Source organism: Monomorium pharaonis, chromosome 9 (assembly GCF_013373865.1).
Source record: "Monomorium pharaonis isolate MP-MQ-018 chromosome 9, ASM1337386v2, whole genome shotgun sequence".
Classification (NCBI taxonomy): Eukaryota; Metazoa; Arthropoda; class Insecta; order Hymenoptera; family Formicidae; genus Monomorium; species Monomorium pharaonis.
Window position 1 is genome coordinate 18558829 of NC_050475.1, and position 26590 is coordinate 18585418.

The 26590-nt window shown below is 38.8% G+C and overlaps 1 protein-coding gene across 2 annotated transcripts in view; it reads left to right on the forward strand.

Moving 5' to 3' along the window:
* Nucleotides 1-8100: 8100 nt before the first annotated feature.
* LOC105834915 overlaps nucleotides 8101-26590 on the forward strand; it is a 245647-nt gene continuing 227157 nt past the window's right edge. Inside the window, exons 1-2 of one of the 2 annotated variants that reach the window (XM_036292371.1) lie at nucleotides 8101-8202; nucleotides 8764-8815. In XM_036292371.1, coding sequence (XP_036148264.1) covers nucleotides 8780-8815 — 36 coding nt within the window. In that variant the 5' untranslated portion in view covers nucleotides 8101-8202; nucleotides 8764-8779. Of the gene's footprint in view, nucleotides 8203-8763; nucleotides 8816-24361; nucleotides 24840-26590 lie in introns of those variants that run through there. The other variant, XM_028193061.2, reaches the window with a different exon arrangement.

Below are 26590 nucleotides of genomic sequence, written 5' to 3' on the forward strand. Positions count from 1 at the left end.
TTCTGCCTCGTTGAGATTACGCGACGCAGTGATATTTTTGTTCCCTACCGGGATAGGTAGATATTTAACTGAAAATTATAGAATTACGGAGTGTTGCAGATATCCGGCTACTTTATACAGTAAAGTGATATTATCAGGGGGTAAATGGTAATGTTTATTCCACCTTTGTACATAGGTAATATAATGACACGCTAATGCATCCAATAGCTATCGACTCTGTTGATCCTTTCATCAGGCCGCATCACCGGTCGGCTTTTCAGCATAAACTTCCCGGTGGAATAGGTTTTTTCCGTGAAACAACTCCTTTACATCTATTATGTATGAATCTGATACGCGGAATTGATTTCCATGTTAAAAACCGCCTGTAATATTCAGTACGCTACGTTAGCCCTTTAGGGTACCAATTTGGTGTAACGTGCGTTTCAAATTCATGCATGAATAATAGATCCGTGTATATACCCATCTCGTTGGCGGTGCCTATATGCGGGTTGGTAAACGGGCGACTGCTCATTTCTTTTTTCGTTGATACTATCCGCCTCTATCTCGACAAAGTGAAATTAAAACTGCAGAGCAGCCACGCGATTTTTGCCAAAGGGCCGTTCGAATATGACCAACATTTCTCGATTATTAAACTTTAACATTGAATCCTCCTGCGCGACGTCACACATTCCGTTGGATTTAGATTTAGACATGTGAGTCTGCTAAGTAAATTACTATTTCGTGAAGAATATCAACGTGTTGTACTTTTCATGTTTAAAAGAAAATTAAAACGTCCTATTTTATATTTCCATGTATAGTAAAAACTTTTATGTAAAATTCAATATTTTCGCGTACTGTTACAGCGTATCTAAATAAATGATACAAAAGCATATTGCAATGCCATTTTTAGTTAGTCGTAGACATCAAACATTACATTAAGTTAATAGCAGAATTATTCAAAAGTATCAAAAAAAGAGCCTGATTTCACTAATTTTCTTTTTTTCGATCTCTGCATCGTCGCCCGTACTGTTTCCTTTCGTTTGGAGAAATATGGTTCTTCTGGTGCGCATTGCGACACTTTGCGAGGCGACAGTTAAAAGAGAATTTTGTAACTGCTCGCACTTTAACACAATAGAGGTTGCGTACCGTTGAACTCTTTATTGCTGCGACTGTCGGCGTGCCATTAAGTGAAAATCTGTTTTGAGTGCTTTCGTTCGAAATTGATATACGACGCAGCGGCAGACAACGCGGAACGAAAATTGCAGTGTGCTTTATTCATTAAGTATCGCTTACATTCAGCGGAAATGTCTGCGAAAGCGTATAAATAATATATAAAGCGTATAACAAAAAGGAAGGAAAAGAACGGTAATAAATTCGTGCAAAATACATTGCGTCTATTCAACGCAAACCGGTGTAGATAACGTCTTTAATCAACGCGAACTTAATATAGCCTTTCTTGGCTCTGATTGATCGTGAGAAATTATGAGCAGTCGCAAGGGAAACGAAATTTATAACATTCAAGTTAAATTCATAATCGTGTAAGTGAGTAACTTACTTACCCGTACGCGCCCTTCCACTTACCCCGCCTCACCGTAGAATGGAAAAAGATGTGCCACCCTTGCAAATTATCTCGGTATAAGCGCGAACTTTACGGATCACACGGCGTCGAGAACCGCGTTTGCAGACGCTCTCCGTGCCGAAAGTTGGCGCACTCCTCCGGATAACTAACTTTCGCCTTTAAGACGCGCGAATGTGTACATTTAAGACCCTTGTACATAAGATACAGCTCAACCGTATCTCTCTCTCCCTCTCTCTCTCTCTCTTTAGCCCGATCTCGCCTCGTGCATCTTGCATCAGGTATCCTCTCTACCCCTTCCACTCGTGCGGGGGAGTCGACCGCGCCGAATGATACGGTGGTACTTCCTAATTAACTCTCTGGATTTCCTTGCACGTCTTCGTTGCAGTGTCATTATCCTCGCCCCCGAAGCTTCATGGTGCGTCGTGTGTACGCCTGCCGAGCGCGAATTGTATCGATCGATGGCGGCCTTCGTGATTAGTAATAGCTCTCGAATCGATGTTTGATACGTTTGTGCTCGAAAAGCAGAGTATAATGCAAATATTTAGTTTTTTCAGGAATACCCGCGAAATTCTAGAACAGTAAACTGTTAAAAGAAATAAAATTTACTTTTCCACAGTTGAGCATCCAACAAATGAACGCCTAATAGATAAACTCATTTGCACATAAAGTGCCATAAGTACTTTTTCTAAACCAAAGTATTACGTTAATTTTCTCTTTTTATAACTACGTCTCTGTTACGAGAGACGTGATTTAAGCGTGACGTAAGACCCAAGCGGCATATCTAAAGCTCCAGTATGACCTCATTGAAATGCTCGGAAGTACGCGATTCAAGAAGAAAGGAGAGAAGAAGGCGGTGGAGGAGAAGTAGGGGGAGAAAGCGAGGATGGAGGAGCTTGATTTTCCACATGATGAAGAATGTCCGACGGTATTCGGTATTTCCAACATAGTTTCCCATATCCGGATGGAAAGCGAAGTCGCCTGGGATGGCCCTCGGGTCGACGATGTCTGACGGACGGTGATCCCATGAGCGTTTCACCTATCGAACTGGTTTCATATCTGGCAACTTTAAAGCCGCCGTCAGATGTAAAGTTGCCGTTCGCTTTCCTCACCTCCTCCTCCTCCCCCTTATCCTCCACTTTCATCCCTTTCGGGTTCTGCCGTTCATTACAGAATACCTGTCCGTTACTTTAAACATCTTGCTAATAAATCTCGCGAATATTAAAAGTTTATCGCGCACGATCGGAAACGAATTACGCCCCCGGGGCGATCCTTCCTTGCCCGGCCGGAAATTCGCGGATCGCCGAACTGTATTCAGATTTGTCGAAATTATTTCGTCGTCGATGCCGTATAATACGAGCCGCGGTGCCGCGAGCGCGAATTAGGCACAATCCCGGGGTATTACATTGCATAATTACATACCCACTTCATTATTGCGTATCAGGGGAGAGCGAGCGCCGGACCGCGCGCAGGATCCGGGCCGGGCCGGCCAGACCAGGCCGGATCGGACGAGAGCGGATGGCTGGCGGTTAAACCTTGGGCTTGGGGGGATGAAAATTCAGTTCGACGTGCAATCACCGAATTTCAGACACGTGTACGTCAGTAAATTGCCGCCGATACGGAAATATCGGACGGACGCATGAATTGCGAACATGCGCGCTCGCGCTCGCGCTCGCGCTCACAAGCCGAGCCGAGAGTTCACCGTTGCGATTATATATTTATATACGCGGGGGATTCGATTACACGGGCACTCGGCTCTCGCCTCGATGACGTTGAACGTTATAATTTTAGCAGATAATAAATAGCCGGAGCTTATGTGTGTCCTGCGCGCGCTCTGTCGGGCCTACCTCGATTCGGCGTAAATATTCATGGTTCGCGCGGCGCGTATGCACGCGCGCGAGGATTATTGCCGCGGATGAGCCGCGGCCGGCGGCGTGCGTGTTACGTGTATACACACGCCTCTGGTTTTAAGCGGCCTAACGTTTTTTTTTTTTCGCGAGTTAAAACCATTGACCGGAGCGGGTGTTGCGCCCCCGCGAAATTGCGGCACGTTGGCGGCTCTAATGCGCGCATTTCCACCCCTACCGTGGATAATACCGGCTTTCCCTGCGAGAGAATGCCGATCGGCGACTTGTGGATTACCTCTTTTCGCATATGGCAAGCCGCCCCCCGTTAATGCGATTCGTTACTCCGACGCGTGCCTTTTTTTCATACTTGATTTCGCGCGCAGTTGCTTTATCAATTTTCCCGCTTGTCCAACTTTTCTCATACAGATTTTTTCAGGAAATTTTGAAATTAACTTTTTTGTGGCGAAAATTTAATGGGAGGCCGTTATACATTCGAATTTTTTCTTTTTATCTTAAAAGACTTTGCAATCAAGTCTTCTATTATCACTCTATTATTCTCCAAGCTTTATTATCACTTTATATATGAACGTTATTGCTCAATTAGAAGGACTTTTTTTCCTCTGTGACAAAATTCCACGATTTTCCAACCTTATAGGTTTTACTTTTTTTTTTGGTTTCAGGTCAAACTGTGACATAAATGAAGAACAATGATAAGGGTTTTGGAAGCCGGTGTACTCTCTTTCGCAAGTAATAACATAAATTATTTTGAAAAAATAATCGCAGCAAAAGATGCAGCGTATTATTAATATATTAATATATTATACGTATGCATGCAAATGTATAAATTTGTCAAACATAAAACATATTGCGAGAAAGATCACATGAAATATATACATATCAGATTTTCTTGGTTTACTAAAATTAAAGATTTTTTCTACTTTTCAATGTATTTAATGTGATTTAAAGTAAATAAAACTTAAAAAATATACAAAATATACAAAAAACTTGTCATTGTTATACATAACTTTTGATCCTGCTTCGATGGATATCTAAATAGATTATTCTTTTTATATGGTAACTAACAGTATTAATTATATTAAAGATTGGACACATGTATGATTAAAAATTTTTTCAATATTCTAGGAAACAAAGAATAATTTAGGCTTAAACTTGATGGTGGACGTATGTGTTTAACTAACATTAACAGACGCCTGTTGGTTTATTTTGATCGAAACATATTTTTGCACGTATACGTATTATATGTAAATAATAATTAAACTTTACAATTGTGTTATCTGAGTCAAGTGATATGCATTTTTCAAAACATGTATGAAATCTTTAAATTGCGTCAATTAGAAATACGTGGGACGTTTGATGAGTTTGGTAAATTTTTATATGTAAATTTTTATCAAACGGTCCACATTTATACAGGGTGTCCCATTTTACAGGAGTCCAAATATTTTAAAAACTAAAAGCTCCGTAGATAAAAATGTCTTAGATAAAAGTTGCATGGTTTGAAGAAGGAGAAAGAAAAACAACAAAATTCTACTTATGTTTAATATCCGTTCTTGCCATTTTAAGCGGTTTACCTTCGTTCTACGTCTCTGGTTTGTACCTCGCGCATTTATGCGCTCCATCCTGATATTTCTATATTCATGCCAACTACTAACGACTAGAATAATTATTTGACGCTTGAAATACAACGCTGCACTTTTGTCAAGCACTATTTGCAGCGTCAACTTTGATCACGTGATCTATTTTGACGTTCAAATCTAGCATTAAAGCTTTAAATGAAAATGTATTCTTATTCTTACGTATGTATGTACACATCCCGATGCGGAGCGATGTATCGCGATTGTGTAGCAAAAATTCAACCAGAAATATCGCTAAATCCACAAACGTTATACTCGTGTGCGAGAAAAACAACGGGAGCTCGTCCCTTTGCCGAATGCTGCGCGTATGCACGATGAAAATGCAAATTCGGGAAGAATGCGAGCATACGTGTGTATGTGCGTACGTACGTACGTGCATGTTCGCGATGCGCGTGCTAGCCGGGGATATTCGACAAACGAATGATACGGTTCAAAACACGATCTGCAGTGATTCGCAAAGCATAGAGAACAGCCGTCGATAAAACACCCCGGAAATAGGATATTCTTGTCCCCCTTCGAGACTCTATGTTATAGTAGTCAAGCTGGATGGATGGATGCACGTTTGATATACTGTCTACGCCGATCGATCACGCACTCTGTTCTACTCTCCTCGAATTCACAAACGAGCGAATGAAACAAATATATACCTCGATGTGCGGGTTCTCCTGCGTCGAAGTTACCGCCAAAATTTGCGGCTGCACGTTCAATTTAACGATTCCTCGTTATTGGCCCAATCGCGCATGAGTTTTGCGATACAAGCCAACATTAAATATTTACGTCGATTACTCGAATTATGTAAAAAAAAAAAAAAAAAAAAAAAATAACGATCTACAATTAGAGAAGAAAATTGAACGAAACAAAGCTTTTTTTTGAGTTAATAAATCCGAATTAATAATCCCTCCTTAGGGGGGGGGGTTAGGGGGTTGTTCTTTCAGGAGTTAACAAATTTAACAGCTCAGCTTTATAAGCAACCGCAATTCGCACTCGCGGCTTCTCCACGCATCCGATTAATCTTGGTATCGTTAAAGTATACATAAACGAGCGGCCGCCGGGTCGCCGTTTCAATTATTAATGAACCGCCTTCTGCCAGTCAGGTGGAAACGCAACTGCCGTGCGGCAAGCGGCAGCCTGATTTCCCGCGCCGCGAGTATATCGCACGGGGGTTTCACGGGGCTCGGAATTTCGGGGCGCGGGGTGAAGTCGGTCTCGCGGAGGATATGGGCCTTGCATCGTACATGACGGGTTTCTGATTCGGAGATGAGTGTACGTGGGACGCATAAGATAGGGTCTCACCTCGCCAAATCTGCACGTGACCCTAATACGGGTTACCGCGCCACCCGGATTTGCACGTTCTCATGTGCATCCTAAAATCTAAACACTCCTATATGAGTCGGAGCTTTGGTCGGCCGCACTATCGCGCATAGCTGCATATACACATATACGCGTGCACGCTTACACAGCCGAAACGAGATACATATAATGCATCCGTATACGTGACGTACATATGGTACCCCTCGTATGCATTTCCACAAAAGTGGCTTCAGTCATTTCCAGGAGACGAACTATCCAATTGCCATGATTCCCGCAGGTTAGATCGTGCTTGCTCAATTTCGTTTTTCCTGTACTCGAGCCTTGTACTCGATTTATTTTCGGTTCAATTGATTTTATACTATAGTCGTGACATTCCTGAATTCTCATTGCGAAGAGGTTTTCTTATATTTCTTTTCGAATAATTGAAGTACTTTTGAAGTACTCCAAAGTATCATGCATATTGTATTTATGTGTCATATTCCTTTAACAGCATATTTTAACGATTATTTAAAGACGAATATTTTATTTAAATATAAAAATGGATATATGAAAATTATAATAGTTTTTGGATTAGTAATTAAAATTGATAAAGTACCGTAATCAGAGTTTTGTGTTAAAATATTACATTTACACAGTTATTTGTTATATAATTTTTATTAAATAGATGTTTACATGTTTTTATTATTTGACAATATTTTCATTTCTTATAAGTAGATACATTAGGCATTATATATGTCTTATTATAAAAATGCATAATATTTAGATGTGTCGTTATTGTTGATTAAAAATATAAAATTATATTTTTGTTGATTAATATAATGTTATTTGATCTGTTATTTATTTCTAATCTTATATGTTTAATCTTTTCACACATGTGAAATAGCAAACATTAAACTGTCAAACGGAATTCTGAATCATGATGTACAAATATTCAGATGCAATATGTACGCTTTGGATATATCAAAATTGATGCGCCTTTATACGACACGTAGGACACTGTACATATAAACAAATTACTTACTGGTAACAAATTTTAACTGCTACATGCACATAATTACTTTATTTTTTAATGCAAATTTAAATGATTGATTAATTAGTATAAATGGGATTATTAAATGTAAATTGTGTTATGAATTGTTTCTCAAATATTAAAAAAATAAATTTTATGTTTTTACTGGAAAAAATATTTGTGAAAGTTTATTTATCATTATATAGATATATTCAATTTTTATCAATTCTTTTTGTTTTTTTTGTACACACACAAAGAAAAAAATAAAATTTAAAAATAAAATTTAGTAAGTTCAGAAAATGTGAAGTCTCTTCTTCCTTGCGATAACAACTCTTCTTGAATCGGCGTGAAGTTGATGTCGCTTCACTTACGCGTCGTACGGCGTAACCGAAAGTCAGTCGCGAATGGTCGGAGAAAAGCGTGTTTCCCCGCGGGCATAATTAGTGTCGGTAATCGACGATCGCGTCGCGTTGATTACTTTGCGAAATCCGTGGCAATCATGTTTCCTCGGTCAACTTTCGTATGTGTGCGTGTGATAACGAACGCTCGGAAAAACACAAGGTCGAGACATCGATGTGATATCGTGCGTGGTTCAACAGTGCATCGATGGATAAATTTTGCTTATTTTGCAGCTTCCGCGAATAGTAACTCGCTCATTGAAGTAGTAAAACGCATTTAAGTGTCGAGAGTGTCTTAAGTGTCGTTGATATTTTCAGAAGTGTTGCGCGAGTTCAACGGAGGACACTTTGAGGATATCCGAGAGGAGGAGGAGGAGCAGGAGAGAAGGGAGGCCTGGAAGGCATCGGGCAACGGCGGAACAACCATGGGGTAAGTAATTCAGCACCTATTTATTATTTAATTTGTTATTTCGAAATGTACATCTGGCGATTTACGCAATACTTTTTTATATGCGGGTTCCTTCTCTTTGCGCGATAAATAATTCCTCCGCTTGTGCGGTATTTTTTATACGCGGTCTTATTTTACGGTTGGAAAACCGATTATTTATATCTTTCTATGGTTATATTTATTGAAATTATTCGATATTTATATATCAAATGTTTTTACTCAATTGTACTTTATTCTGATCTTCTTTAGCTAAATACAGTACTGACTGCGACATCGAATAACATTTAAATTTGTTTTTTTTTACTTCTATTATTATTGTATTTTTGTAAATATGTGAAATAAATATTTCTATAATACTTACACGGGTTTTCTTCTTACGTATTTTTTTTATATCGACAGATTCTATTTACATAATTTTTAACTTTGTAAAATGTGTCACATATTACGGATATTCCGTGCAAATTGAATAATAAGTGTTTATTTAAATGTTTAATGGGACGTTTACAATATTTAATGTAATGGTTCTATTTTTGCATGTTACAGTTCAACGTAGTCTGCGATGCAGTTTATAATTCCGCTGCTGCGCATTGTATTGGTGAGTCAAACAATTTTTTATTTTACAATGACTGTATTTGACATCTTGTAAAAATAGGTATCTCGAGTTAACACAATATGTATAAAAATATGATGAGTCTTATAAAACCATTGCAGCATTGTCTTAATATAAATGAGCTACATTAGATTAGGGTCCATTTTGAATTTTGAAGCATTTCTTTCATATTGACAAAATTTTCAGGAAACGCAATTGAGGTATATGTGAATAAGATTAATAATATTACTTGAATAGTTATTAAATATATTATAATAAAATATTTAAATTGATTACTTAGAAAAATATCGAGCAATAAGGAAAAAAGGAGAAAAGATCAAAATTAAACTGTAATGTTGCAATAAATACTTTAATATAATATATTTTTATGATGAAAAGGTTTTACATTCAATTTAATTTTTATCGTGATTCTTTTATGGATGCTGCAAAGTATTTTTGTGTAATACATATATATATATATATACATACATATATATATGCACTTATTTTTTTGCAATGAAAATAAAATTATACAGAATACGATAACGAAAGAAACATGGTAAATATTCAAATATATTGATTTATTCCCTCTTTAATTTTTTCTCTTTAAATTCTTCTTTTATTAACATTTTATAGAATCTGTATTTGGTATTCTGCACTGATATATTTTTTTAAGATTAATCATTGTATGTTCTGCATGATAGGAAAGAATATTCAAATTTTGCATTTTTTAAATGTGTATATATCATATGCAAATAAAAGCACAAGAAATATTTTAGAATTAGTACAATCTAATTAATTTATTTAATAAAAAGTTATCCTGTGATATTGAATTTTATCAAAATTATTATTATTTATATTTGTTTTTGATGTTGTACTAATCTTTTGTAGCTTATTATTCATATTGATTATACTGCAATAGTTGATAAAGCTTATTTAATTATATTTAATATTTATATTGCAAATAGATTATATTTCAAAATTTAACATTTATTTTCTGAATACATCTAATAATATAAGAGTATATTTATTACATTAATATTTAATAAAGAGTGATATTGCTTTTAAATATTGCTTTTAATATTGATTTATGTTTTGACGATATTACATATATATTTAGAAAGCATAAAATATAATTAAAAGATAATTTGTTGAATATTTTTGTATCATATTTTTACTTTAACGTATTTTAACGTTATATTAAATTATGATATAAAATTATTTAATATAAAATAAAATTGAAATATTGATATTTACAATGGAAATAGAAATCGACACGTAGAAATTGATTCCCAAATAAGGTTACAAATTTTATATTTGTAAAATAATAAATTTTATATAAATCTTTTATGACAACGGCGAAATTATAAATTGTACAATTAACTATACGGAATTAGAAATTAATAATAATTGGATGGACATTTTTATTTTTCGAATTTAAATCGACATGAGTTTATTAGCTCACTTTACAAAAATGTTTATTTGGAAAATTAGTTAAACGTGAACGCAATTGTTTTTGGTCACACCTGTAAAAAAAAAAGAGTGACAATTTGAAGCTGTGCAAAATTTGCTGCGTATCGGCCCGGTATATGATTAAAATTAGCACTTTGATTATTCGCATATTCGAATCGCGAATCTCGCGTTCTATTTCTGCCAAAACGGTCGTGTGGCGCGACGTCGCATTCGGTGTTTATCAAGGTATGGGCATGCAAGTGGCCTATCTTTTTTGTGGACACGGACGAATGCCGATGCAGCGGTAAGATCTTCGGTGGCTCTCGATGGCAGAAGGGAGAAGGAAGGGTCGCGGTCGGTCGGCCGGTCAGTCGCTGTTGTTTTATTCAAGAAGCTGAATATTGAAACGAGAGTCAATACCGGCCATCCGTTTCCACGCGGAGGAAACGGTTTATATGAATGCGATCGGAAGCTGCGTCTCTATGTGTGAACACTTTCGCGCTGTATCTCGGAACGCCTGCTCTCGACAGTCGTCTCGTCGTAAGCGGCAAATTATCTGCTTGGCTAATTGATCAGCTATCTAACGCTGGCAATTACCGTGTTGTTAACGACGTTTACCTAACGAGCGTCGAATCGCATTATCATTTCAAGCTGTTACGGTTGATGATTAATATATGACGCGAAAGTAATGTTTACATGAAAAATTAGGTCGGTTATTGGTAGAAAATTATTCCAAAGTAACTCTTTATCAATATTATATTTGTCGCAACTTTTTTATACAACGATACGACCTCTATGACAAGTCAAATACATTATTCTTTTTATAATGGGAATGTGACACTCGGTATAAAATTAAACATGACATTTAGTATCCATTATTAAACTTCTCTAGCCTGCATTAGTATGTGTTAACTGACAGCTTTTTTTTAATTAACGAGTTATCGAAAGGCTACTTGAAATATTTAAGACTTATCCGATTTCCAAAAATAATAGATCAGGCACTATATTGAATCTAACGTTTTTTTTTAGCTTATGCATTTGCTTGGTTCTAGACGATACTTTGACTACTTAACATGATTGATCGCCGAATTTGTTTTTAAGCACGATGAATTGAAGCAAAGCACTTACGCATTTGATTGATGGATTTCTGGGAAAAACGATAATATGAAATGCAAAATTAAGTTTTTCTTGATAAAACTTTATGATGCGAATAATTAATTTATTAAACATAAACCGAATAATGCAAAAAAATAAACGCGTATGTTGGTTTTCAAAATTTTCTCACAGATCGCAATGGGATTGCTAACTTCTTCTTAGCTACGGTCGCTCAGTTAAATTGCCGATCAAATGTACAATTGGCGAAACGTTTATTCGCGTTGACGAGGGTTTCCTAATTCCTACGACATCCTGCATTATCCGTCCTGTATTAATGGCGACAATAAGAGGACGCGCCGGGTGACAACATCATTAAAGGCTCGGTGACAACCGAGGAATTAGGGTGGCTATAGTATTTAGCGAAACGTCACAGTAGGGTCGTAAGTTTAAACCTTGCCCAAGCGAGTGTGCATTAGCATTATTGTCTTGCGCGAATGTAAGAGCATATAAGCTACTAGTGTATTATTGTATTATTCACATTAATTTCACGCGTGTTCTTTTTGTGTTGGGTAAGAATTCTAACTACTCCTCAACGCGTCGACAAATTAATAGAGTCGTACTAAAAAAATCGAGAACTTTCTAAATATACTTGATATGTAAAGCCATATTCAAGTGCGAAAGCAATTAAAATCTAGATAGGTCTCCAGAAGAGAATATCTGTATTGAAGATTTCAGACAGCTGTGACACACAGGTTCAGGAGGAGTACTTTAAAAGACACTTATGGGAACTGTATCATACATATGTCAACACCGGATCGGGAGAAATTCACAAGGGGTGAGATGCTCCGATAGAAAGGGAGATAGGCGAGAGTTTTGTTTTCCGTTCTATCGAGGTCTGATCAGTTCAAGAAGAAAAAAAAATTGTTTTAATGCGATCCAAAGTATGAGAAATCGATCAGCCTCTACTGAGGCCCCGCGGTCTACCTTCGCCCACCTGTCAGCGCATTATCTGCGCCGTGTCTACCGCACCACGTACGTACGTATATACGTATTACGACTATGTGCATCTCTCCTGCGCGTACATATAGCCGCCGCTCGGGAGCTATTGCGAAACGTTCCGCGTCTGAACACGGTAATGTAAGTTTGAACACGGGATGTTACAAACATGTCCATGGATATACCCTAGCTTCTCGCCGTCGAGTTCGTGAGCCAGGGACGAATGGGGTATACCGATGGTGAGCGAAGTTACGGCCGATAGACATGTCGAACTCTCGCGCACGTAAGAATGTCCCTCGCGAATGTTCGCGGGATGTGTGCCAGTTTGACAGACTAACGATGGGAAACTAAAAACTTCCTATTGCTACCAAAAAAAAAAAAAAATAATAATAATGTGCACATCTTTTTCGCCTGTTCTTGACGCACGCATACGTAATAAAGAATTCAAGGTGATGTTCACGGCTGCTCTTTTTTTTTTTTTTTGCGAAGTGCTCGGCGGGAGGGAGGAAAGAAAGACTGTGATAAAATCCGGTGTATCGAGTCTTTTGACTTTGCCGTATCCATGATGTGCGATAAAACGTGTGCGCGCACGTGGACGATTTCGATACTGCATGCTACGTACACCTTTAAGTTCGTTAACGTTCAACCAACGCGACTACGCAGGTCTATACTTTTGCCCGGTGTATTTTCGAGAGGCAATTTCCTTGCGATTGGTTCAGAATGGTTCCATTACACAAGGATATCGATGCGGCTGTGGATGGAATACTGCCACTGCGCGAAATTCGATCTACAGTCTGCACTCTACCGACGCGCACTTCTATAAAATCTATATAATTGGCGGAGACGCAACACGCGTATAAAGATGATCTGCAAACGGACTGTGGACGTGTCAGTGTCTACGCGTTAATTAACCATCTATTTTACCCTTTCAATCATCATGCGATTTAATCCAAAATAATTTTTGATTACGGATTAGGAAGGACATTTTTAATACGTTATAGAAGTTATTATCCGCTACAGCGTATATCGAAATCGGTGTATTAAAAGTGTAGAAGCGAGATTATCCCGGGTGTGGGATTAATTTTTGCGCCGTGAAGAGGTTTCAGGATCTTCCTGCCAAGAAAGTCCAGTAACAAGCAACGGGAATTCCGCGGGTATTGAAATTAAAGTTGGTTGATTACTTTCTTAAACTATTAGGTGGTCTTACAACCGATCTCTCTCTCCGACGATCAGTTTACGCTGTCGGGGAATAATTTCTCGCCGTTCTTACGTTTAGACAAGCATTAGTGCGTTTGCGTTAACCGTAACGGATTACTTTCCAGTATAATGTAAAATACACGCGCTGAATCGCGCTAAAAACCGTTATACGACTTGCATTATAGCCATTACGCGGATTTATGACGTATACACCGTGCAATATTTGCGGCGAATTTGTCATTTTGCCATGATGTTATTACTTTCTTGTTGCTGCTGTTCGCGGCGGACAATGGCACCGTCGTCGAAACCAAGAAAAACGAACTTTAAACATGCTAGGTTCGAAACTGGAATAGCCGCGGTAATATGTAGCCGGTGTGCTCCATATAGAGAATAAATGGAGAAATTATTTCGGATACGTACCAGCATAGAAAAAAAAAAAACACGATCAATATGTGCAAGCTTTGCAAAGAAATTGGTATTCTCGGTAGCGATATAAAGTACCTGAGCCAAATATAAAGCCCATTTAACTTAATTTTTTTTTTTACTTTATTTGTGGAGGTATTGAAATAAACTAAGTTGCGAATAAAATCTTTATTTCAATTACAAAAATAAAATTCATTAACTTACTCATAAAGAATTATTTTGAATTTTTATAGTTAGAAAGTTGAATAATATTATAATACGTTATAACATATATTTAAGAACGACCTTACTTAACTCAAGTTATGCTTGAAATTTAGACTGTTATATATTTTTGTGCAATATTACAACTGATATCGTTTAGAACATTATTTCGATCGGATTTCTAAATAGTTAACTTACAAAGCGCGAAATGTCTTTTGCGAAGTGTCACAAATTTTTATTCTTTTCCCTAATTGTATAACATTCCTCTACGATGGAAAGTAAATTTCACGATTGTTCGCAAAACGTCACGGACGATCAGCTATATCGTGTAAATCGTTTCGTGATAAGATATTCGCGTACGCGCGATTATGTGCTCCAGTAAACTGCCTAATCGCTCCTGTCACGTTTTGCATCTCACAGTCAAGCGCGTAGTTGACTGAGGACATTATCAACAAAAGCACTTTGCTAAAGGGCTCTTACAATTTTGCACGTGAGTATACGTGACACTGACTTTACGCGAAGTCGAGAATATGGGACCGTCTTTTACATGAGCGCCTATTACAGACGCCGCACTCGTAGTCTGGTATCGCCTTAGGAGATTGCAGGATCAACTTGAGATCTAATGGGGTCTCAACCTATCTACGTTATACTAAAGCAGGCTTGTACCGGCAAATCGGCCGTCACATCTCCCGTATTCGTTATGCGAACTTGATTAGAAATGATAAAATATACGTTTACCCGATCGTTATAGATACTAATCTTTAATATTATTAATAATAATGAACCGAGTATAAGGAACTTTTGCGCGCGCGGGACATTATTAGCGTAGGGATAATAATTCCGGGCGGAGATGGAGCTTTAGAAACGTGTCTTGAAACAAAGAATCACGGGGCACAAGGTAGAGCTTGTTAAGAAAAGTTGCCGTGAACTTTGCGTTCAACGTCTGCGAATTAACTATTTCTTCGAAACGTGACTAATAAAAATAGGAACAACTATTACTTAGGGAAGTTTGATCTGTCGTTACTCGAAGATATCGACGTATGTTCCGTACTTAATTATGCCCGGTGATTAAAATACTGGTTTAAAGTATTGAAATGTATAGCTCTTTTAGACTCGTTGTATAGCTCGCGCGATGTATAGCTCAGTAAGTAAGAAAGAATATTTTGTTTTAGTGCATTAATGCAGTCGCTTCATTAATAATCGTTGACTGGCCCCTATAGGTGAAGGTCCTCTCGCACATGGACCACTCACTTACAGATAAAGCTGAAGGATCGATCCAAAGGGTCGACTCCCTCTCCACTTTCGAACATACGCAAGCGCAGCGACACGGTCGTCGTGTTTATTTTACATGTCTTATAAATGTGCAAACATTCGCGAGCGACGGGCAATTGACTTGTCAATTAATAATAATTATTGATTTTGTAAATAACTGCATTGGGGATTGCATAATGATGTCTTTTTTACCTTATCATGCACATTTTATTTATCCATTAAATATTACAAGTAATTAATAATTTATTATTTAAGAAAACTTATTTATGAACATTAAAAAATAATAGATTTTTATGGATCAATTTCAGAGAAACTAATTTTAATGATTCGTCTGAAAGGTTGATAACCAACCATACTAATTTTATTAATATATATTTAAAAAAAAATATATATACATATATATGAATACATTTATCAATTAATTCGATAATTAATCGAATGATTAATTCAATTATCAGAAAGTTGTATATAACATTTTCTCAATTATTATATGACATTATTGATCTGCTCGACCCACAGAGTTTGAGAATATTAAGACTCAATTTTGCAAGATCTGAATCTTGATGAAACTTTCGTGTGCATCTTTCGTACGATGAATCGCAAGCTGGCTTAGTTTTGACGAAATGTTTCATATACGTGTATACATACATTTGGGTCGAACGTACTTATCTTCGGCAACTTACCCATGTGGCTGGCCGCGTCTGAATGTTAACGGGCACCGAGTCATAAGGTATTCCAAAAACGGATGCGGATTTTCTAGAGGATCCTCGCGAATTTCTCTATTTCACAGACGATTTGTTCCCTGTGGATTTTGTCACGCGCGGGTCACTATACATGAGCAAGCAGACGCGCTGAAATCGACCTCGTCGTCATCTCATTCGCCGATTTGACTCCGCGAGTTGATCCCCAACATCGTAAATAGCTCGCGTTAAGTCTTCCCTTGCTCGTGAAGCTATTCGCATTTTGAGAAAATGTGCATTCTTTCTTCGTAAGAGCGGACTTGTCGTGATCATTATTGAATCGCGGAATGAATGATGCAATTAGTCGCTATTAGTCATTAAAGAAAATTACTTGTTCTACTTTTCGCTCATTTTTACAGTAAATTACGTATTTTGCTTCTTTTTCTTAAATCAGTACTTTTATATTTAACCCTAGAAGACAGAAAATGCGGAGGTGCATTATCATTCCAAACGAAATTTAAACTATTTCCATTGTCGCATATTTTTCTTTTCAAGTGAATTTTTTCAATACTTCTTCGACAAAACCACATGGATGTTTATATACATCATTGTTTTTTAAATAAAAAACCGAAGAAAATAAACTATTTAATTATTAAATTAAGATACTCAAGGAGTTTGGGGTGACGTTTCACCCCGTTTTTGTTTTTCAAGAATGATTTAGTTTTGTCTTCTAGGGTTTAAAAAAAATATAATATGTTTCTTACACATTCCCTGCCATTTACTGATTCCTTAAAAAAAAAAAAAAAATTGTGTAGCGCTTGTTATTTTACGAATTGAGCAAAAATATCTGATTGTTGCTTTAAACCGAGCTGATTTTTCCTCGGTGGACTTTTATGCAAACATTATGTGCTTTGTGCGAGGAAAAGCCGAGAGTCATTTGTCTGCCAATGGTGCTGCTTTCGGTCAGCTTTAAAACTTCTTTGGTGATAGTTTGTTGAACAGCGAGGCGAACAAGCGAGGGATGCTGAAGGCTCCCCCGTGCCAACTTTGACTCGGGGAAAACGCCGACGGAAAAGCAGATAAATCAATTGCTTTCCGCGCTGCTTGAATACATGTACTTTGAACGCAATCTTTTTTTGACGCAAACTGCGAAACGTGAACGATTAATCCATATTTTTTAAAAATGTAGACGAGTGAGATTTTTACGAAATTGATTTTTAATTGCAAGATTTAGTAAATTTCCGACGGCTCAAATAAAAATTTTTGATGAGTTTAAGTTGACTTTTATAAAGGCTTATTAAAATTATAGAAAAAAAGTAAAAATTATTCTGAATTATTAAAGTAGGGAAGGAATGATTAAAGAAAACATTGTCTTTTATTTGCAAACTAACCCATAAAGCGTATTTTCATTCGCGATTACTTTCAAAATATCTTACAAATCGCGATGTAGAAGAGAAAAGACTCAAAAAACAATCTGAGACAGTGACGGATTTATGACCAGGACTTCTTGGAAGTCGCCTTCGGCATGCCGTTTGATTTCGAGTGTTGACGCTTGTTTTTTAAAGAGCGCGCGAGGCTCGCGCCTCGGCTGGAGTTTTTTTTTTTCCTGGAGAAACGCCGATTCTCGAAGTGGCCAATCAGCGACTCGCTTCTCCTACAGTTTTTGCCCCCTCCCACTAACGTTTCGGCTAGCGACTCAGTTCCATCGCGAGGACAGGGGCGCGAGGTTATTTATACTCCGCGATCGCGCATCTTTTCATTACCCACCGTAAGCGAGTACCACGAACAACGATGGTGACCTTGGTGTTTGTTAATCCGCCCTAGATATGAAAAAAATAACGTGGCTACGAGCAACGTCGTGCGTAAGTACGCGGCATCTCAGTACACCGTGAAGTGCGTCGCGTTCGACACGCGACGCATTCAGTCCGCAGTGTCCGTCGCTTGTCGGAAGGTGGTTTCTTCGTTTCGCCGATATTAATAAGTATTAATTGAGATCTTAAGAGCGATGCTCGAGCCTGGCTTGTGCTCTATCGTGGTTCTAGTTTTTCTTTTCTCAAAAAATGCATCCGTACCGTGGCCAGCAAGATGTTTTTCCTTCACGTTACTTCCAAATAATTCTCGTGAAGTGCCTCGGTTCCGACGAAGAGACATAACAGTGCGCGAGCGAGCGCGTGCTCTTCTGCGATTTCGCATTTTTTAGCTTTTATTTTACGAATATCGGGAGTGAATTGAATCGAAGGACCGGCGATCGCTTCTCGTGTTTTTCTCGTGGTCCGCGCGATCGTCCTGTAAAATTCGCAAATAACGTCGCGATAACCTAACCTAACCTAACCTATTCACTCGATCGTTTGCATATGGTGATATATTACACATCGGGCGAATATCAGTGGTAGCGATAAAGCGGATATAACGAAGGATACATGCTGCAGCAGAAGGAAAGAAAGGGCTACCGGAAAACAGAGGGGGACAAGGCAATGTGATGCATGCGACCGGTGAGTGAGTTACTTGTTTCACTTATCACTTATCGCTATTTCGAACGGTGACTCGGTTATCTCGCGTATTTTCTGGTCCGCACGATTGTCTTGTGAAAATGACGTCGTGATAATTGGATGATAATTGAATGATCAAGAAACAGGATGTTTACTATCCCACGGAAAAAACAGAAAAAGTTAGAACTTTCAGAAAATAAAATTTCTTGAAAATCGTGGCTTTTTATTCGATTTTATTGTCGGGAAAATTTTGAGAAAACTTTGTAAATTTAAATTTTATCCTATTTTTTTTGACAAACTGTGTTATATTTCTTCGACCATTTTTTGATAATAAAAAATCGATTAGGAGTAAATATTCATCCACGTACATTATCTCGTGACTCACGAGTTTTTATTTTAATTAGTGACAATAATAGAAGACGATATGTTGTTCTAAATTTTAATTCCAATAAATCACTTCTCTATATTTATATTTTAATTGAATTTTGTTCTTTATTTTTAATTCTTTTCTAATTAGCGTTCCAATGTCTAATGTCCTAGAAAGAATTTTTACGGAAATAGCCTTTTGTTCAGAAATTTAATTTTTTACGATATAATTTGTCTTTTGTTGATTATCTTTTAATTTTTTAAAATTTTGTAACTTACAAACTAATTTGGGACGTGCAGGAACAAAGCTCTAAAATGTTAACGTTTGCCCTTTATTTTCTCTATGAAAATATGGTCACCGTAACTATGCAGCACTTTAGTTTATCTAGTTTTGAACTATCCAGACTTATGATGTAATTTTCGCTTTCTCTTTTATGCCGTTATTTTGCGAAATTTCTTGCATTTTATCACACAAAGATTTAGACGACAGTCTTTACCTTATTAATCCGTGACGTTGTTATTGAAGGTATATTATTATTGTCCGAGCAAGCAAATTTGCAGTTAATATCGTCCAGAGAAGATTTCGACGCTGACGCGAAACTACCGTAATATCGTGGCACGATGTATAAAGATGTAAAACCGGGCAAAGTTCGCGAAACTGACGTTCCCATAATTAGATTCAACGGTGTGAAAGGGCGACGAAGGGCAGCGGAAACTTGCCCCGATCCACCACCACCACCATCACCACTACCATTATCCCGCCGAGTGATTATAAAATCCGCCTGCAGGCGGAACCGCAAGTTCCGATCTTTCACATCTTTTACAATGTTATTTACATATGTTCCCGTACACTCGGAAACGCCTAACGTTTCTCGGATGTGTATTGTTTCGAAAGGTTTTTGCGAGTGTCTCGAGTGCGAATGCGGTTAATAAAATTATAATTTTTTACGATTTTGTCGAGGCGTCGAGATTTGTGAAGCTAGCACATTCTGCGAATAAAAAAAAAAAAAAATTGGAGTTTCAGTTGCACTTTTCAAAGTGCTAGAGTACTTTGTAAAAATAAAAGGGTTCTGCATTCTTTATACTAAAAGAGCAAAAATAAGAAAGTGTGCCAACTTCGAAATTAGCAGGAACTCGAGTAGAAAGTATCGTGCTGGGTATTTATAGTTCCATTCTTGCAACAGTAGTTTTTCTAAAGTTCTGTGCTTTGTAATTTTTAAAAAGAGTTCCAGTGATTAGATATTTTTTAGTAATTTTTTCATACTCGAAATCAGCACAACATTCGAGCAAACGTGTTGTTTTGATTATTAAAAAATATATAATCGCCGAAGGTCTGAAAACGATTGTAGAGCGCATAACTTTTGTAGGAACTACTGAAAACTGTCACTAGAACTAAATAAATATTCAACACTTTTCGCTCAATTGTCATACTGTTTTTAATATTAAAAATATAATAAAAAAAAATTGTGAAATATTTTTTTATATTACATATAATGGTAGACTCTAACGGTACTAGCTAAAACTGGCGTTAAAAGTAATATTTATTGCGCTTTTGTATTTTAGAGAGGAGGTTAACACTTTTATTTTTGTTTTTTTGGTTTAAGGAGACAAATTCTTTCTTATTTTTATAAAGAATTTGAGAAATGTAAAAAAATGCTACTAGAATTTTAATTATTATTTTTTTTTTACATTGATAGACTGTCGTGCCAGCTTTCATTCACAGATCCGAGGAATCGTCGGACAATTGTGAAACGTTTTTACAATGCAAACACACAGTGTAATGTCTAGAAATCACGGAAATGTGAACACTACTATATCGTAATTTGAAGACCGTAAAATAAAATCGTGGATCAATTATTAATTAAAAATGAAGATGCTTGGATCAGATGGGGATAACTCGGGGATAATGTTCCCGTTTATATACGTCGATCGAGACGAGAGCCCGTGATCCCTCCAGCACATAAATTTATGCTAAATTATAATGATCGGATGAATTCTTATCTCGATATTCCACGTTATATCGCGGCGTACGTGCGCGGAAGCGCACGAAGCGTTTTAGGGAGGGAGGGAGGAAGAGAGAGAGAGAGAGAGAGAGGGGGGGGGAGAACGAGAGAGGAAAAAAGAAGTCGTTATACGTCGAATCTCTCGTGCATCGTTTGATCCCTGGCTCCGAGACGGCGATGCCGGTGTAAGTAGAGTGGCGGTATACACGTCCGCGGAAAATGAAGGAAGTACCTTTGACGTTAATATTTTCCCCTGGTATCGGTGGCGGGCACGTATCTGTAAACCGTGAGGCATTAAAAGTAATACATAATTATTCACGGTTCATTTCGTTTTCCCATTTCCTATGTGGCACACCCGTGTGTGGCACACACGGGCGTGTGCGACGAGCCCCGATCTCTCGCCGGCATCGCATCGTGTACCCCGGCAGCTCGTGTACCAAAGGGGGACAACGCGCGGAGCGCGCGGTAGGGAGAGAAAAAGAGCAAACCACCCCAAAGCGGGCGGGTTTTAGAGGGCGAGAGAGGGTGGCGGCGCGATGGTGGCGGAGACGAGACCTGACTCTCTCTGCAGGCTTGTTTCCGCGCGCTTTGAGCACATGCATTTTGCTCTCTCTTCCTTCCCCCTTCTCTCCCCCTCTTTCTCCTCCTCCTCCTCCTTCTTCCCGGAAACCATGGACGTACCAGCAGCGGGCGAGTTAACCGGCTCGCGAGTACGGCGAAAATAACGCCGTGAAAATCCGCTTAAGCGGAAACAGCCCGTCATCGTATTGATCCATGCCATTACCGTTCCGCAGAAATGAAAGATGAAACAAAAAAAAAGAAGAGAAAAAGAAAGAAAAAGAGAGCGGTGGAAAAAGAAAGGGAAACAACAAAAAGCTCATTTTGTCGGACGTGTTTGAATTTATATCGGACGGGGGTGTGGGTTCGCGAACGTATCGCGGCCGTGGGATCTGTATGGGGAATTAAACGACGGCTTACAAATGTATGTATGCGATCGAGCCGCTTGCACTTGCCCGGCACGTAGGTTCAATTAGCATAACTAATATCGGTAGTGTGTCGCCAGTGTACCTCTTTCTGTTATCACGTGATATAATCCTAACGATATTGCCCCCCTCCCCCTCTGCGTTTGACGTACAATTGTTTAGAAAAAATCGATTGACGCCTACAAAGGTAACACAGCCGCTTTATTACGATCGAAAAAACTTAAATATTTAATGCTCTTTTGTGGCCAATTGCTCCGCAGATTTTGTTATTAATCAGTCGACTTGAAAAATGTATTTGAATGTAATCTAAAGACGTATTTACTTATTATAAACATTTACCTATACAGAAACTTCATAGAGATTTACTTATAAACATATACAAGTAGAAGCATAGAAGAATATATTCGGCAATTTTTTGTAAAAATATTTCAAGAACAGTTTACTTTTTCTTTTTTGCATTCTAAAGTAGAATACTCTCTTAACTAAACAATTATAACACAGAAGATTCGCGCGTAACAGTTTTCATTGACAATGTCATTGATTTTTTTTTTCGATATAGGGTTACCCTCTCTTGCGGTTGTACTACTTAAAAAACATCGTTACTCAAAACACGGAAGCCTCCTCTTCTCAGTCGGGGTCAGTTATCCGCGGCCATAAAACCCGAATAACGCGGAAATAACGCGGGCGTTATCGGCGCAACTTTCCGCGTTTTTCGCACGTTGAACTATCGCCCGTGGAATGTCGTTGACTCGAGTTATCTCGAACGCGAATAATTTCGACGACGACGACGACGTCCCAACCAACCGACCGACCGACCGACCGACGTGCCGTCTGCCGCGCCTGCACTCGCGGCGCGCACTACATTTCACTATCTCTCCCGTCATAGCTCGCCACGTACGTACGTACGTACGTACAAACACGTGCGGTTCCGTGCCACCGGGTCGGACCACGAAGACGAGCCAGCCCTCGGATACACCCGGCGTGTGTGTATGCGCCGCATACGAGGTGGAATATATCTTACCCCTTTGCGGTCCGCCCGCGCTATCTCAGATCGCTGCTTATGGCCAGACACGCTCCTCCGCCGCACCTCCATTTTTCTTCTCCGTAACCTTTATACCTCGTATTCTAATAAATTCCGATTTGGGTCATCGGCGCGCATCGACGTGCACTCCTCTCCGCGTGCATCGATATATAGTACATATATATAGATCGTTTCGTTGGAAAGATTCAGCAACGAGAGAGTTCGGCAGTATTTTTACGCGAGGAGAGCGAAATGCGTGCCTAGGGTCATCTTGCGCGGCTGCTCAACGTGATTTAATGGTTGCTAATTAACGTGGGGCCGTCTACGTTAAAGCCAAATTAATAGTCTATTTAATCTTTACGTATACTGGCATTATAGATGATTGCTGGGCATTAATACCATTTACATGATTGATTAATGCCAGCTATGTCATTAATTATCTACGGGCTCGCTACTATTGTCAACCTCGAGAATAGTCGATAATACTATGCCGATGTGTGCGGATCGTATCTGCATAATTAATGAATTGTGTTGTGAGTCTGATTTCCTATTCCATTTTTTTTTTTTTAAATTAAGGAACACGTAATACGACGTAAAAATAACGCAATTGACAAAGACTTGGGGGTGCTCTTGATTACGATGACTAGATGCATTACCGAATTTAAAATACACGTTTAGTGTCGAAACGGTCGAGATCCATAGACGCTACTTTGAAGTTTCTCTTGTCGAGATGACACGTGTCGATAATGTACGTCATTGCCAATACAAGACGAAAGCGCGAGAGCGGGCGCCGTGTTGGGAAGGGTATATTGTTTCTCTTAAAAATGTTCCCGACGACGACGCGACGAAGGAGGGACAGACTTTCGGTATTCTTTCTATTCGAGTTATCCTTCGCATCTGTATTCGCGTTTCTATAAAGATTTCCAGCCACACAACCGCGGATTCGACCCTCTCGCTTCGAGATGTATCTCAACGTAACGCTAAATACTTCGATGGAAGAGCCAAACTCGAAAATCTTCTCGTCTTTGTTATGAGAAAAAAAAAAGTCGTTTGTAAAGCCCAAGATCCGGCGACCCAGTCGAATGCGAACAGCAGCGATCGCGCTCTCATTATCATTTAAATTCCCCGTCTTTGACAGGCGCTGCCAAGAGCGCATCTTTTTCCGGGGGAAAAAAACACGGCCGGAAAAGGCACTCTGCCCTTTGTTGCGGACACTACCTTTTTCGAGGCATTGTAAAAGCAGTCGTGATTGGCGGGCGAGGGGGGGTCGAAGGGGAAGCGCGAGGTAGAACGGCGCGGGCGAAGGGTGGCGGTGTGCTGGCCCGGGGGTGGCGCGCACGCGCGCGCCGAAGGGTTGGCCGCGCCGACAGCCGCTGCCGCCGTCGACAGTCGGCATCGGCGAGCCGCGGTACCAACGTCGTCGCTCTTTTCGACCCTCGCGCGGTCTCCGGCGTCGCCGGCGAGGCAACATTTACTATCGCGGCCTGAGCAAAGGATTCTCACGCTTTTTCCCCCGCTCTTTCTCTTTCTCTTTTTCTCTTTCTTTCTTTCTCTCTCTCTCTCTCTCTCTTTCTCCCTCTATCTCACGATTCGCGCGAGTCAACGACACGCGCGAGCGCTCGAACTTGTACTACTCCCCCGTTTAGCCGGAAGTAAAGCCGTCGGTGGGTCCCAGGTGTGGTGAGTGAATCGGGGATTTTTGTGGCACGATCTCTCCGCCGACGCCGGCGGCAGACGCACCCCTTTCGATTCGGCGGCGCACAACAAGCGGCCCCTTCGTCCCGTGCGAGTAACTCGTGACTAATCGGCGAGACGAGTGTGGAGTCGGAGCATGTAACGAGAGGCAGACAGGGTGAGTATAGTGGTGTATAGTCCTGTCGCGCGAACCGCACTGGTGCGAATCGGGCCGCGCCGGTGCCGCTTTTGCGGCCGATAATTGTTACTCAATACACTGCGGTTACGGCACGGAAAAGAGCACCAACCATTGGTAAATTTCGAAATACACCGACAGCGGCGCGATGAGCTTTTGTATTGGCGGTACTCGAATCCTCCCGAATTTGGATGACGATTGTTTTTTTTTTCCCCTCCCGATCGCGACGAACGTTTAAACACACACGACACTTTGCGGATACGTGAACATTCTACGGTCGTATTTATCTTCTTACCGTCTTAATAGTTGTATTATAAGGAGATGGATTTAATCCTTATTCAAATAAAAATCGGAATCCGATAATCGAATTGAATGTTAAATGCGCGGTGAAAATATCAAGTTTTGAATGAAGTTTTCATCGATCTTTAGTCTCCCGTGTGTTGAAAACAATGGTTACGTTCGCCAATTGAACAAATGTAAAAATAGATTTACTGCGGGAGATGTAATGAAAGGAAAGTTCAGCACCGAACTTAGAAAGTCGAAAGACAAACTTCATTTCGACGTAGCGTCCAAGTATATAGATATCGAAAGTTTAGATCGGCCAATAAAAAGATTAAAACACAAGTCAAATGACTGAATAAATTAACTGTTTTTTAGCGAACGCGATTGAAATAATTTTTATCATTTTTTTACACATGTGCGATTGACGTTATCAAAAATGTTGCATGCAAAATCGTGACAGTACTTCGTTATCACGTAGATTGCCACATTCGAAAGCTAAAACTCCTGTTTTTAGCATGATAGGTTAAATCGAATTTATATTGGATTTATATGAAATTCTATGTAAAATTGAGATTGAAAAGTTGTGATTAGAGAAAGACCTAAGACAATAAAAATCGGATATAACAAAATATAATCATGTTATATCAGATTTATATTTTTCAAAATATTTTTAAAATGAAACTAATCTTATCCACGGAAGTTGAGGAAACGTTAAATTGTTTCCAATAAAAGGAGGCTCTTGTATCACTGGTATTTTCCATTTGAATGAAAATATCAGAAAATATTTTCTAAATTTTGCGATACGTTATACAACGCAGTTAGTTAGATTTGAATGTGAAACGTTCACATTTTTGAACAATTTATAAATATTAGACGCTTTTATTTTATAGACGTATTTTTCTCTAAAATACTCCTATGTGTTTTTTAATCTTATTCAATAAAGCTAAAACAAATTGAATTCTTTCGAAAATATTGTGCGTTAATATTACTGGTATTTTGCATATGAACAAAAATAGTGTAAATTTTTTTTGTAAAAGTCTTGTTTAGCTGTATGTTATCGCATTCGATTGTAAAGGGTTCTTGTTTTCAGCGATGGTTATAAAAATTAAATTTTGTATTTTATAGATATATTTTTCTCTAAAACAATATTCCCTCTAAAACAATATTTACCAGATTTTCCATTTTAATCTTATTCATTAAAACCGTGGAAATTTCCCTGACAATGGCGCGGTATATGAATGCTATGGATATTTATTACTGATTTTTACATAAATAAAAGAAATTTTTTGAAAGCATGGCAATCGTATTACGTGATTGCTTATAACAGATTGCCACATCGGATGCGAAGGGGGTTCATGTTTTCGGCAATGTCGGCACTCCGTATTGCATACCGCATGTTCGATCGCTCGAAGTATAATAGTTCGCGAAATATAATCGGGCTGCGGCATCGG